Raw genomic sequence first — 15,939 nt, 5'->3', positions numbered from 1 at the left:
CTGCAAAACGCATTCATAGTCTATATCTGCAGATGTCGTACACACCTTGTTTAAAGGACAATTATCTGTAGATCAGATCCACCAGGTTGGATCTTCAGATCGGCAGATAATTGTCTGATCTGCAGATGAATGTCCATTAAACAAGGTGTGTATGGGATCTGCAGATATCATAGACTATGAATGCATTTTGCAGGAACGGATCTTTGGCAGGAACAGATCTTTTGCAGATACTGATCGTTTGTGTCTGTACAGCATCTGTGTGTGCAGCATCTTGCAAAGGTTTTTTTTCTGATGGGGAGTTCAGCTCCATAGAATAGACTGTGTAGAGTATGGCTCTCATACTACATGAAAGGGGGTAAAATTGGTCTGTGATCTTTCATTTTCCAAAGACTTTTATCTGACGTGTGTACGCGCCTTTACTCCAAGCTGTATAGGCTCGAAAGCCTACTACCAATTAAGCATATTAGGTGATGTGCATCTCTGTAATGAGAAGGGGTGTGGTCTAATGACATCAACACCCTATATTAGGTGTGCATAATTATTAGGCAACTTCCTTTCCTTTGGCAAAATGTGTCAAAAGAAGGACTTGACAGGCTCAGAAAAGTCAAAAATAGTGAGATATCTTGCAATGGGATGCAGCACTCTTAAAATTGCAAAGCTTCTGAAGCGTGATCATCGAACAATCAAGAGTGTAATTCAAAATAGTCAACAGGGTCGCAAGAAGCGTGTGGAAAAACCAAGGCGCAAAATAACTGCCCATGAACTAAGAAAAGTCAAGCGTGCAGCTGCCAAGATGCCACTTGCCACCATTTTGGCCATATTTCAGAGCTGCAACATCACTGGAGTGCTCAAAAGCACAAGGTGTGCAATACTCAGAGACATGGCCAAGGTAAGAAAGGCTGAAAGACGACCACCACTGAACAAGACACACAAGCTGAAACGTCAAGACTGGGCCAAAAAATATCTTCAGACTGATTTTTCTAAGGTTTTATGGACTGATGAAATGAGAGTGAGTCTTGATGGGCCAGATGGATGGGCCCGTGGCTGGATTGGTAAAGGGCAGAGAGCGCCAGTCCGACTCTGACGCCAGCAAGGTGGAGGTGGAGTACTGGTTTGGGCTGGTATCATCAAAGATGAGCTTGTGGGGTCTTTTCGTGTTGAGGATGGAGACAAGCTCAACTCCCAGTCCTACTGCCAGTTTCTGGAAGACGCCTTCTTCAAGCAGTGGTACAGGAAGAAGTCTGCATCCTTCAAGAAAAACATGATTTTCATGCAGGACAATGCTCCATCACACGCGTCCAAGTACTCCACAGCGTAGCTGGCAAGAAAGGGTATAAAAGAGGAAAAACTGACATGGCCTCTTTGTTCACCTGATTTGAACCCCATTGAGAACCTGTGGTTCATCATAAAATGTGAGATTTACAAGGAGGGAAAACAGTACACCTCTCTGAACAGTGTCTGGGAGGCTGTGGTTGCTGCTGCACGCAATGTTGATGGTGAACAGATCAAAACACTGACAGAATCCATGGATGGCAGGCTTTTGAGTGTCCTTTCAAAGAAAGGTGGCTATATTGGTCACTGATTTGTTTTTGTTTTGTTTTTGAATGTCAGAAATGTATATTTGTGAATGTTGAGATGTTATATTGGTTTCACTGGTAAAAATAAATAATTGAAATGGGTATATATTTGTTTTTTGTTAAGTTGCCTAACAATTATGCACAGTGAGGCTGCATTTCCACTTGTGCGGTGCGAATCGCCGCGGAAAAAATTTGCATGCGGGTCCATGCGAATTTTCATGCGAATTCGCACACGAATTCGCATGGATGATGATGCATGAGAATTTAACCATGGCAGTGCTGGTGTGCTTTTCCATTGTTTCTATGCGAATTCGCATGAAAATTCGCATACCCAAACCACATGCGAATTTCCTATTAAATACATTGTATGCGATTCGCATAGCGGTATGCGGCATGCAAATTCTGATGGCTCTGCCATGCAAATTTTTTCTGCACAGAAAAACGCAAAGGAATCCTGACAAGTGGAAACAGTCCCATTCGCTTGTATTGCTATGCGAATTCGCGATAGTGGAAATGTAAGCATGATGTTATCGGCTGGGCAGGCTTGGAGTGAGAGGGAGGGAGAGCTGTTGTCTCTCCCTCCTCCATAGTAACATGCTGCATAACTTGCACTGCTGTTGGGGAGCATAAAACCGTATAATCCACAGCTGCACTCGGCAAGAGGCATCACCTCTAGCATAATGGTCTGCCCCAATAACCCGTCGCTGTCAGTTTGTTCAGGGGACGCTGTCTACAAGGTATATTAAAAAAAGACACACTGCACAGCAGAAGCATATGCTGTGTTCGTTCTGACTCATATTGCCATATTGATTAATGCTGCTTCCAGAAATTAAGATACTTTAATAGTATTCCTTTAACCACTTGCTGACCGCCCACTGCACAGAGGCGGCCGGCAAGTGGATCCCACAAGGACCGCCGCATGCACAGAGGCGGCGGTGGTCCTTGTACGGGCATGGGCGGAGCGATCGCGTCATTCGTGACGCAATCAGCCACCGGCACCTGGCTCCGCCCCCCTCGCGCTGTAACCCGTCGGCCGTTCGGAAGCGCCGGCGGGTTACTAGCACCCGGATCGCCGCATACAAAGTGTATAATACACTTTGTAATGTATACAAAGTGTATTATACAGGCTGCCTCCTGCCCTGGTGGTCCCAGTGTCCGAGGGACCACCAGGGCAGACTGCAGCCACCCTAGTCTGCACCCAAGCACACTGATTTCCCCCCCCCCCCCCCCCCGATCGCCCACAGCACCCCTCAGACCCACCCCCCAGACCACTGTTTGCACACCCAATCACCCATCAATCACTCCCTGTCACTATCTGTAAACGCTATTTTTTTTTTTTATTCCCTAAACTTCTCCCTGCTCCCTCCTGACCCCCCCCCCCCCCCCCCGTGTACTGTATGCATCTATCCCCCTGATCACCTGTCAATCACCCCCTGTCACTGCCACCTATCAATCAGCCGCCAACCTGCCCCTTGCGGGCAATCTGATCACCCACCCACACCAATAGATCGCCCGCAGATCCGACGTCAGATCACCCAAGTGCAGTGTTTACATCTGTTCTCTACCCTAAACACCCACTAATTACCCATCAATCACCCATCAATCACTCCCTATCACCACCTGTCACTGTTACCCATCAGATCAGACCCTAATCTGCCCCTTGCGGACACCCAATCACCCACCTACACGCTCAGATTGCCCTCAGACCCCCCCTTACCAATTCGCCAGCGCATTATTTACATCTGTTCTTCCCTGTAATAACCCACTGATCACCTGTCAATCACCCATCAATTACCACCTGTCACTGCCACCCATCAATCACCCCGTCACTGCTACCCATCAGATTATAATAATAATAATGGCAGTATTTGTATAGCGCCTTTCTCCTGTCGGACTCAAAGCGCTTGCGAGGCAGCCACTAGAGCGCACTCAGTAGGCAGTAGCAGTGTTAGGGAGTCTTGCCCAATGAACTCCTTACTGAATTACTGGCTTACTGAACAGGCAGAGCCAAGATTCGAACCCTGGTCTCCCATGTCAGAGGCAGAGCCCTTAACCAGTACACCATCTAGCCATCTAGCCAGATTAGACCCCTATCTGCCCCTAGGGCACTCAATCACCCGCCCACACCCTCAGAACGCCCTCAGACCCCTGCCCTGATCACCTCGCCAGTGCATTGCTTGCATCTATTCCCCCCTCTAATCACACCTTGAGACACCCATCAATCACCTCCTGTCACCCCCCTAGCACTCCTATCCATCAGATCAGGCCCAATACAACCTGTCATCTAAAAGGCCACCCTGCTTATGACCGGTTCCACAAAATTCGCCCCCTCATAGACCACCTGTCATCAAAATTTGCAGATGCTTATACCCCTGAACAGTCATTTTGAGACATTTGGTTTCCAGACTTCTCACGGTTTTGGGCCCGTAAAATGCCAGGGCGGTATAGGAACCCCACAAGTGACCCCAATTTAGAAAAGACACCCCAAGGTATTCTGTTAGGTGTATGACTAGTTCATAGATTTTATTTTTTGTCAAAAGTTAGTGGAAATTGATTTTTTTTTTTTTCACAAAGTGTCATTTTTCACTAACTTGTGATAAAAAATAAAATCTTCTATGAACTCACCATACACCTAACGGAATACCTTGGGGTGTCTTCTTTCTAAAATGGGGTCATTAGTGGGGTTCCTATACTGCCCTGGCATTTTAGGGGCCCTAAACTGTGAGGAGTAGTCTTGAAACAAAAATGACCTGTGAAATCCTAAATGTACTCATTGGACTTTGGGCCCCTTAGTGCAGTTAGGGTGCAAAAAAGTGCCACACATGTGGTATCGCCGTACTCAGGAGAAGTAGTATAATGTGTTTTTGGGTGTATTTTTACACATACCCCTGCTGAGTGGGAGAAATATCTCTGTAAATGGACAATTGTGTAAAAAAAATCAAACCATTGTCATTTACAGAGATATTTCTCTCACCCAGCATGGGTATGTGTAAAAATACACCCCAAAACACATTCTACTACTTCTCCTGAGTACGGCGGTACCACATGTGTGGCACTTTTTTGCACCCTAAGTGCGCTAAGGGGCCCAAAGTCCAATGAGTACCTTTAGGATTTCACAGGTCATTTTGCGACATTTGGTTTCAAGACTACTCCTCACGGTTTAGGGCTCCTAAAATGCCAGGGCAGTATAGGAACCCCACAAGTGACCCCATTTTAGAAAGAAGACACCCCAAGGTATTCTGTTAGGAGTATGGTGAGTTCATAGAAGATTTTATTTTTTGTCAAGTTTGCGGAAAATGACACTTTGTGGAAAAAATAAAAATAAAAATCAATTTCCGCTGACTTGTGACAAAAAATAAAATCTTCTATGAACTCACCATACTCCTAACGGAATACCTTGGGGTGTCTTCTTTCTAAAATGGGGTAATTAGTGGGGTTCCTATACTGCCCTGGCATTTTAGGGGCCCTAAACCGTGAGGAGTGGTCTTGAAACAAAAATGACCTGTGTAAAAATACACCCCAAAACACATTATGCTACTGAGTACGGCGAAACCACATGTGTGGCACTTTTTTGCAGCCTAACTGCGCTAAGGGACCCAAAGTCCAATGAGCACCTTTAGGCTTTACAGGGGTGCTTACAAATTAGCACCCCCCAAAATGCCAGGACAGTAAACACACCTCACAAATGACCCCATTTTGGAAAGTAGACACTTCAAGGTATTCAGAGAGGAGCATTGTGAGTCCATGGCAGATTTCATTTTTTTTTGTCACAAGTTAGCAGAAATGCAAACTTTTTTTTTTTTTTTTTTTTCTTGTCACAAACTGTCATTTTCCGCTAACTTGTGACAAAAATATCTTCTATGAACTCACTATGCCTCTCAGTGAAAACTTTGGGATGTCTTCTTTCCAAATGGGGTCATTTGGGGGGTATTTATACTATCCTGGAATTTTAGCACCTCATGAAACATGACAGGTGGTCAGAAAAGTCATAGATGCTACAAAATGGGAAAATTCACTTTTTGCACCATAGTTTGTAAACGCTATAACTTTTACCCAAACCAATCAATATAGGCTGGATGGGTTTTTTTTTTTTAATCAAAAACATGTTTGTCCACATTTTTCGTGCTGCATGTATACAGAAATTTTACTTTATTTGAAAAATGTCAGCACAGAAAGTTAAAAAAATAATATAATAATAAAAAGTAAAAATCACAGCAGCAATCAAATAGCACCAAAAGAAAGCTTTTAGTGACAAGAAAAGGAGCCAAAATTCATTTAGGTGGTAGGTTGTATGAGCGAGCAATAAACCGTGAAAGCTGCAGTGGTCTGAATGGGAAAAAAGGGTCTGGTCCTTAAGGGGGGTAAAGCCCGCGGTCCTCAAGTGGTTAAAGAGTTTTAGGGTTGAGGCGCATGTCTCCTGTATTTTATTTTTTTTTGTCCCAAACTGAATCAAAAGAAATTTCGCATATTCTGTACCAAAATAAGACTTCGTAAAATGAAAACAAAGTGACAGAATGTGAAAGAAACATATATTGTTACCTTAGGAACCTGGCTCTTTAAATATGTATGCCATGAGGGTATATTACTATAATTTTTTTAAAAATAAGGCCTTGTAATCATTGATGGTGTACAACAAGAAAACAAAAAACAGAAATAGACCCCTTTATTTCCAAATACAATATTGTCACCATATTTTGTGCTAAGAACATAATCTAAATGTTGCAATAACCAGGATGAATGAACAAATAAAATTTAGTGGGTTTAACGTGTAGTCAGCACTGTTTAATGTAAAGTGATAATTGATGTAAATGGAGAAATTGTTCAATTTTTTCCCTTTTAAAATGCATAAAAAAAATAAGGTGATTACTAAACAAAATTAACACACATTAAAAGCCGAATTTGTCCTGAAAAAAAACAATATATAGATCATTTAGCTGCGATAAGGAGTAATACAGTTATTGGCGAATGAATGGGAGCAGCGCCTAAAAGTGAAAATTGCTCTCGCCTGAAGTGGTTAAATGCTGCTCTTCAAATGTTTGCTGTATTTGATCAGCTGTGACCACTTTATTGTTTGGGTGTTTTCCTCATTAGTAATTACCTCCCTGTTTCCTTACTACTTTTGTTGCAGAGGTCAGCAGATGGATCCAGTCCTGAGCAAGGAGACGGTAAGCCAAAATCTGGGGGAGTTCATTCTTGTATGTGTGGAAACAGATTTTCACGCATAATTTTTGCCAGTATGTATGGAACAACATGTGCGTATTTTTAGAGTTTTTAAATGATTGCGAATGACAATGCACACTGTGTGCAAAATTATGTTGCAGGTTGTTATATATTGGTTGTAAGTTCTAATGCTAATTTGAATGCTTGGAAAGCACAGGCAAAACCACGTGAACCCTGCTTTTATCAAGCTATTCATTTCCTACATCATATAATTTAATCTTCAATTTTTTTTAAGATTCTGATAAAGATGATGGCAGTTATTGCCCGCCACCTAAAAGAGAACGGACGTCGTCATTTTCCCAGTTTCCACCATCACAGTCAGGTATATATATTTTTTATATATGTATTTTTGAGGATTTAAAAAAAGAGTTGATGTATAACTGTTTGGCTACATCCTGGAAATATGCCTTGGTAGAATGTGCACAGCAACATACATAGTGCATACAAGTCCTTTGCGTAATACTGGTTAGGTCTACTTTACTTTAAAGAGGAGCTGTTAGGTATAGGGTCTCAGAGAAAATAAACACATATCAGTAGCTAAACATTGGCTGTGCTTACATTACATATGCATTTCACTGTCCACGTTTGGATTTCACAGAATCTTTATATAGTATTTGCAGAGAATGATGCTCCTGACAGCTCATGGCAGGGTCCATGCTTGTCTCCTATGAAGCCAAATGTGTCGTCATGTCCTGCCTGCTTCCTGATGATTAGACTCACACAAAAGATCGGTTATGTAAAACACTACTGTGCAGTGAATATTAATTAGCCATGTGGCTAGGAACAATAGCGGACTCTTGCAGTGTAGTCTGCCCGGAGTTTTTTCAGTGCTGTGAGCAGCTGCTGTTATAGCACGAGCCCTGTAACTTACCACTAGCAGCCGAGGGGAGGGCCCCAGAATGCTTTGCTGTATGGTATGCGGCTCTCGGCTTCTTAAAGAGGAACTGTAACATGAAAAGATCCCCTGGGGGGTACTCACCTCGGGTGGGGGAAGCCTCCGGATCCTAATGAGGCTTCCCACGCCGTCCTCCATCCGTCAGGGGTCTCGCTGCAGCCCTCCGTAGAGTCCGGGCAGCGGTGACGTCAATATTTACCTTCCTGGCTCCTGCGCAGGCGCTCTGACGGCTGTCGGCTCCGAACTACACGGAAATACCCGATCGCCGTCGGATCTGCTCTACTGCGCAGGCGCAAGTTTCCTGCGCCTGCGCAGTAGAGCGGACCCGAATGAGATCGGGTATTTCCATGTAGTTCGGAACGGAAAGCCGCCACAGCGCCCCCGCTAGAGCCAGCAAAGGTAAATATTGAACTGACAGTCGGCACAGTCGCCGGCTGTTCGGAGGGCTGCGGCGAGACCCCCGTGGGACAGAGGACGGCGTGGGAAGCCTCATTAGGATCCGGAGGCTTCCCCCAACCGAGGTGAGTACCCCCCAGGGGATCTTTTTAATGTTACAGAGTCTCTTTAAGAGCTTGGGTCTAACATCCTTGCAGTTCAGCACACATCAAAACTAAGAGAGATTTTTAACTTCAGTATTGCCTTTTTGGCTTCCTTCTAAACTGTAGCAAGGTGTGGGTGTCTATGCACCCTCTGGAAGAAAACACAGGAGACAGGGACGGGAGCCCAATAGTGGATATAAAGATGGAAAAAAAACTACTCACAAAGGTGGGTTGCAGCGGGGCAACCAACCACAGGAAGCAGGTGGAGACAATAAACCCGACTCCACTCGGGGTGATCCCTAGGGATCTGGATGCGGTCGCTCTCCTTGGAAAAAAGGTAGGAGACAGAGTTCTATCGTGGTGGCCCACGTGTATTCTGTCCCAACCCCTCAGACCATAAGGTATGGGGGTGTGGATGCACTGGTTGGTTAAAAGAGGCGCCCTGGTGGTTTATAAAAGCACTTAAAAGCAGTTTAAAATTTGACAAAATGTTTTGAGGTGGCTTACCTCAAATAACGAAAATCTTTGACGGAGCAAAAAGATTTTATTAGTAGCACAGGCAACGCGTTTCGCGGGTCTGAGCCCGCTTCCTCAGGCCAAATAACAGTGCCTACATAGCAGAGAGAGACTCCTTAGTATACTAACATCTTAATACAGAGAGAACAAAAAGTGTTTTTATACATTAAAGAGGAACTGTAAGCTGAAAATAATTTATTGCCAGCAGGTAGCCTATACCCAATTTATAGATGAAAACCCAGTATTTTCTGCTAGAAATCCAGCATTGATCATCCCTCTCTGCCCTGTGAAGCTGCCGCTGCCACTATCAGGTCAGCGACATGTGTTTAACTCTCCTCATCCCAGCTGGAATCCCTCTTGTCAGCTCTTCCTACAGCCTCCGATGATCTTATAGCTCTGCCTGCATGTCGGGTGAATGCACATGACATGCAGGCAGAGTTAGAAGATCATCGGAGGCTGTAGGAAGAGCTGACGAGGGATTCCAGCTGGGATGAGGAGAGTTAAACACATGTCGCTGACCTGATAGTGGCAGCGGCAGCTTCACAGGGCAGAGAGGGATGATCAATCATCCCATCGGAGGCTGCAAGATAAACTTCTTCTGCCTCGTGCACATGTCCCACCTTGATGAGTGAGGACTGCTGTTTTTTTTCCCCCTTAGCAACCCATGATGTCACTACCCAGAAGGCAGTGCGCACAAGCTTAATGAATATACAGCCGCGGAGCAGCCTCATGAGGGGGCGTGGCTTCCTACTTAAAGGTGTAATTCCAGCAAAATGCTGGATTTCTAGCAGAAAATACTGGGTTTTCATCTATAAATTGGGTATAGGCTACCTGCTGGCAATAAGATATTTTGAGCTTACAGTTCCTCTTTAACTTTCCTCTCAGTGGACTCATTTGTAAACGTGCAGTATAATCCATATATATATATACACACACACGTATATCCCCAAACCTCTATATATACACGCACATAAACAGTCGTCTCAGATTTAGCATAAATACATACATGAAACAAAATATTGATGTTTTTTCATATTAAACTCAATTAGGTTGTTATTGCTTTTTATTGTATGTTGCCATAGAATAAAAATTCATTGTTTAAAAAAACCTCGGATATATACATATATAATCAATTTCACCATTCACCGGAAACCCCCCCCCCCCCCATCCCCCTCCCCCTTTTTTCCCCATACATATATAATCAATTTCACCATTCACCGGGAACCCCCCCTCCCCTCCCTTTTCTTCCCCATCACAGGTTCCCTTCCCCTCACCACATACCATCACTCCCCCTCCCCATGCCCCTCCCCCCTCATGTAATCAGTCCCCTACAATTGATATAATTCATAATTCCATCTTAACACTAAAGTTCCCCCACAAAAACCCAATTTGCACTTATTTATAGTAAGAGAACTAATCTAACAGTGCCATGTATGTATTTATGCTAAACCTGAGATGACTGTTTATGTGCGTGTATATATAGAGGTTTGGGGATATACGTGTGTGTGTGTGTGTGTGTGTGTGTGTGTATGTATGTATATATGTATATATGTATGTATGTATATATATATATATATATATATATATATATATATATATATATATATATATATATATATATATATATATATATATATATATATATATATTTATATTATACTGCATGTTTACAAATGAGTCCACTGAGAGGAAAGTTAATGTATAAAAACACTTTTTGTTCTCTCTGTATTAAGATGTTAGTATACTAAGGAGTCTCTCTCTGCTATGTAGGCACTGTTATTTGGCCTGAGGAAGCGGGCTCAGACCCGCGAAACGCGTTGCCTGTGCTACTAATAAAATTTTTGCTCCCTCAAAGATTTTCGTTATTTGAGGTAAGCCACCTCAAAACATTTTGTCAAATTTTAAACTGCTTTTATAAACCACCAGGGCGCCTCTTTCAACCAACCAGTGCAGTTCCTTCTAAACTGTTTAACACAGGAGAATAGAGGTTTAAATTAGCTTTTGCAGCCTGACAGTTACTCTTTAAGCGCAGTTTATTTTTGTTAAGACTTCTGTTCATCTGTGTTTTTATAGCCCTAGTTTAGCTTCCCACCATTTTTGAATGTATATGATGGTAAATTTGCATTAATTAGCGGTACACTGTGTGCACAACAGTGTACTGCTAATTAATGCAAATTTACCATGGTATTCAATTATGGTGGCTGTATCTATGTACCTACCCACCCAATAAAGTACAGATATGCATTGAGCATATCATTGCCTATCTGTACTTTATTGGGTGGTTGGTACCATAATTCACTCCACTACAAAGCTGTGATGCACAATGAAGACCAGGAAAAGCCATGTGACCTGAAAGAAGTGGTTAGCTCCAGCCCAGGGAGAATAGACAGTGCCAACATTGTGACTAGAGGATCCTCGAGGATGAGGCTCACTTCCTGCTGCACGGCCCCAAATATATTGCAACTAGGGACACCTACTTTAATTGCTGGACCTTATCCCCTTCTTAGAGAATGAGAAAACTCCACATCTGGCCTGGCCAAGCTATAGCCCGTGGGTGATATGAAGGCAGCGTGTCGTTAGAGGCCCGCATTCCCCTCTCCCTTGTCCTCCTGCCATTTGTGAAAAAATACTTGCAGCGCACGTAACTCAGCCAATCGCTCATTTCATCGGCGATCTCCAAAGCAATGTTGGCGTCATGTGACCTGCTGTCATTATTTGCCAGTGTGTCACATAACGTCGCCATGGAGATTGTCGCAGAAGTCTGGAGGGAGAGGGAAAGGAGGGAGTTATGGACTATTGCAGCGGGCCCAAGGTGGGCCGTTTAGGTAAGTGGTGTGGAGCCCTGCAGCATAGAGGAGGCTTCTCCGGAGGAGGTGGCAGATTTAATCACGCAGGCACGCGCACTGGAAGTTCCGGTCTCAGAACCGGAAGTGGTCACGCGCCGGCGTCCCATGTGACCAGCCGGAAGTTCGGTGAATATCATTAGCGGCAGGGGCCGCGGCGGTGAGCAGCTGAAGGCCATTAAGGTAATCCGGACCTTATTTAACCCTCCTGGCGGTATATTAAATTCTGCCAGGAGGCAGCGCAGCAGTCTTTTTTATTTATTTAGTTTTTTAAATCATGTAGCGAGCCCAGGGCTGGTGGGGGGGGGGGGGGGGGGGCGGCGGATAGCGGCGATCGAGCGCGGGGCGGCGGCGATCAGTGTGCTCACGCAGCTAGCAAAGTGCTATCTGCGTGCAGCAAAAAAAAATTATGAAAATCGGCCCAGCAGGGCCTGAGAAAACCTCCTGCGTGGCTTACCCCGAACCATGGGGTTACCGCCAAGAATGTTAGAGCAGTTGTGCTTTTGGGCCATGTTTCATTCTGTTTGTTGGAAACGTGGAGGATGCTTCAGGACCTTCTCCAGCTCTGTCTGTGGAGTCAGGCTCCGATCCCTCTCTGGCAAGTGGTTATGGTGTAACACTGCTTTTCCAGTTCATGTATATTAGGGGGATTAGGCTAATTATGTTTTTTCTGTGTTTATCGTAGCCTAAAAAGACTGACAAGACGGATAAATCTGGGGCCCATTCCAGTCATGACAAATGTACTGATAAAGTGGATAAGAAATGTGCAATTTGCAATACTCTATTATCCTCTTCCTCATCAAAAAAGTTGTCAATACTGCTCGGAAAAAGTTATTAAAACTGAATCTCCTGTTATCTCCTGTTAGGAGGGAAAGAGAAAAAAAAACCCAGTTCTGATTCCTGTAATGGCTGCACAAATTTAGCCAGAAAGCGATCAGAAATTGGACTGCGCGGCTCCTTCCAATTCGCCCACGTTTCTCACGGCTGTTCCGTGACAAAGAGGACTTCTATATTATATTGATATCTGTCACATGCACATATCGCAGGTGTGTACACCTTTCTTGTACACACAGTAGAATGCTCTTAGCCAGTGTATCCGGTTGGGACTGAATCCTGCATTTTGGATGGCAGCCCTGATGCGTTTCCGAGGAAACCAGTGCCAAATCATTTTGACCAAGTGCACTGTTCTCCTACTTACTCCTTCCACTTACAGCTGCTCTGTTGGTCACTGTACTGTTCCTCTTCTCCCCTCCACAGCAACAGACTAGCGATGAGTCTGTACTGTAAGGCGCTCGGACCCAAACTGTTAACTGAGGAATCAAGTCACGATCTCCGTGGGTGACAGTACTCATACCTATTTATAATGGTCAGCATTTAGTTTTATAACTTAGTGGCATCTTCCATTTGACCCCCCCCTTCCCTTACAAGTCTACTCGCAAGTGTCCCCAATTATCTATGTGTTGTTTTAATCAAACTCCATAAGTGAAGTTCATAAAAGTGTGCCATTGGAGTGTGAGGCATTACTACCCTGCGGGAGGCTGCTCGTGTCATCTTGTTCTTGTGGTGGTCGCTATCTCCTCCGCACATCTATTCGGAGTCCCCTTATGGGTAGGTTTATTTAAAAGAAAAAAAAATTTTGGTGCTCGTCTGGCTTTAAAGAACACCAGAACTGAGGATATGGAGGCTGCCATATTTATTTCCTTTTAAACAATGCACATTGTCTGGCAGTCCTGCTGATCCTCTGACTCTAATACTTTTGGCTATAGACCGTAAACCAGGTCAGATTTTCTGACTTGATTAACTATATGCTTGTTTCAGGTGTTTGATCCATGTACTAATGCAGCCAAATTGATCAGAAGGACTGCTATGGAGCTGGTATTGTATAAAGGAAAAGGAAACCCTAATATGGCAGCCTCCATATTAGGGTTGCAGCGGTATACCGTATGGCGGTTTACCACGGTTTGGTTGTGCATGGTAATCCTACCATGCACAATCGCATTATACCGGTTTCCGCGGGGGAGCGTGACGGTGCAGCGGCGGGAGCACAAACAGCGGCTGGGATAAACACATACTTCACCGGGGTCCTGCGCGCCTGTACTACCTACTTCTTCCTCCTTCCTGTTCTTGCATTCTATCTCCGTGTAACAGCGCCCAAGTACGTACATGGGTGCAGGAACTCCAGCAAGTGATAGTAAATTGGAATTACGGCGATAACGGCGCTCAGTGAATAGTTTGGGCGCCGTCAAGGCAGAGCACAAATTACTATAAAAGCACTGTAATTCAGCAGCTGAATTACATCTTTTACCACTATCCATGGTGACCTGGAGGGGAGGGATAGTATTTAACATCACCAGGACTTTTGTAGGAGTAGAGTGAGATGTTTTACAGCTTTACCAAGCGCCCAAGTCTCCCGGCGGCTAAATCATAGATATGCTGTTTAATGTAAGGGGGAAGCCCAGGTCCAAATAATTGTATTATACATTTTTTTTTTGTTTATTTGTTGTTGTTTTTTTTAGACGGTTATCATACTGTGGATTTTCATACCAATGCAACCCTACTCCATATCTCTCTCAGTTCAGGTGTCTTTTAAGCTAGGTACACATGCTAGATTCGCCTCTCCCAAGATGGCTGTTAAAGCAGTAGGATTAGCAATACTAAGTATTTCCTTTTAAGCATTACAAGTTGCTTGATGTCCTGCTGATCCTCCGCCTCAGCTATAGGCCCTGAACAAGCACATGCATATCAAGTGTTTCTGACATTGTCGGATTTGACAAGATTGGCTGTATGCTTGTTTCTGGTGCAATTGAGACACTACTGGAGCCAAATGGATCAGCAGGGTGCCAGGCAAATGGCATTGTTTAAAAGTAAATAAATATGGCTGCCTCTATATACTTCTCACTTCAATTGTCGTTAAACTAATGCTAGGTACACACTGAGATTTTCTGGCTGATTTCCTGCCAGATCGATTATTTCCAACAATGTCTGATCTGATTTCCGATTTTCCATCAAAACCATGGAAAATTGATCGGAAATCAGTTTGGACATGTTGTAAATCGATCTGGCATGAAATCTGGCTAAAAAAAAATCTCATCGTGTACTTGGCATAAAGATCGTTGCGTGCAGAAGAACACTTCAATAATAGAACAATCGCTAGCACTTTTTTGCTTGTTTTATTATAAAACTCAGATATATCCCATTTATATAGTACTTTTGAGGGCAATCTCAGTTTAGCATTTATTTTATCCCCCCCCCCCCCTCCCCTTTCTAAATTGAAGCTTATGCTTTTGTAAATGGATCAGCTTAACCTGGTTGCCTTTGAGAGGCAGACCGTTAGAAAGGCCAATCGTGCTATGTAAATTGATGCATTCCAAGTGTGCCAAAAACTCAAGGGTAATTAAAATGACTAATTACCACATGGCTTGAGAAGTACTGCTGTTGGTTTGACCATTTTCAATTATTTCTGTTTTGAGGGGTTATTTTTTGCGTTGTATGCCTAATGATGTCTTATTTAATTTCAGGTTTTTTATTAGTTCTTATACAAGTGAGGCTAGAACCAAAAAAAAGTGTACTTAAATCTTTCATATACTGATATTTCAAATGGACAAAGCTTAAAAAAAAACAAAAAAAATAAAAACCCTCAGGTTTCTTTTACACTACAAGCTGCAATTCCAATTTGCGATTTTTACAGGATGCTAGCAACACAAAAAGAGAACGCAGAATTTTTTTTTTTTAATTTCTTAAGTCAGAATCTCATGTAAAATCACATTGGAATCACATGTATTGTAAAATAGCCCTCTGTCAGACTGGCAGTTGACAGACGGTCAGCTGCTTCTCGGCAATAGCTGAACACTTGTTTAGTGCTCGGAACCGGTGCTAGACTACCCTAACCCACCCCCACCCCCCAGTTTTTATAATATTCAAATGTTTATGCTAGACTTTAAGGCTTCTTTCCCTCCAGGACATTGCGTTTTAGGGGATGTTATAGGTCGCATAACGTGCCCCTAACGCAACGCCTGGTGGTGCTGGAGGACGACTCTACCAAGAGCTGCGTTATGCAGCTCTTAGTGCGCCTTTTTTGTGCTGTGCGATGCGGAGACCACGTGATCCATATCACGTGGTCCCGCCAGCCAATCGCCGCACAGAGCGGCCGCTCCAGGAAGTGTAAACTGCACGTCACAGTGCAGTGAATATTAATTAGCCATGTGGTTGGCCGCAGAGGAGGGGAGACCTCCTCCAACATCACTGAGCATGTGCAAACAGTCTAACGCGGCTTAGCCGCGTATAACGCACAGCATGCAGCACTTTCTTTTTACTTGCTGCGTTACAACGTGGGCACTGTGAACAGCCCA

At 43.9% G+C, this 15,939-nt stretch overlaps 1 protein-coding gene across 2 annotated transcripts in view; it reads left to right on the top strand.

Annotated features, from left to right (window-relative positions):
• Positions 1 to 15,939, top strand: part of RANBP3 (RAN binding protein 3) — a 139,726-nt gene that overhangs the window by 63,611 nt on the left and 60,176 nt on the right. For both annotated transcript variants that reach the window (XM_068233744.1, XM_068233743.1), the window contains exons 3-4: positions 6,706 to 6,742; positions 7,033 to 7,119. In XM_068233744.1, coding sequence (XP_068089845.1) covers positions 6,706 to 6,742; positions 7,033 to 7,119 — 124 coding nt within the window. The remainder of the gene's footprint in view (positions 1 to 6,705; positions 6,743 to 7,032; positions 7,120 to 15,939) is intronic.

This window comes from Hyperolius riggenbachi, chromosome 1, assembly GCF_040937935.1.
Source record: "Hyperolius riggenbachi isolate aHypRig1 chromosome 1, aHypRig1.pri, whole genome shotgun sequence".
Classification (NCBI taxonomy): domain Eukaryota; kingdom Metazoa; phylum Chordata; class Amphibia; order Anura; family Hyperoliidae; genus Hyperolius; species Hyperolius riggenbachi.
Note: the sequence above shows the minus strand (reverse complement) of the source record. Positions and strands in the feature narration are given on the sequence as shown.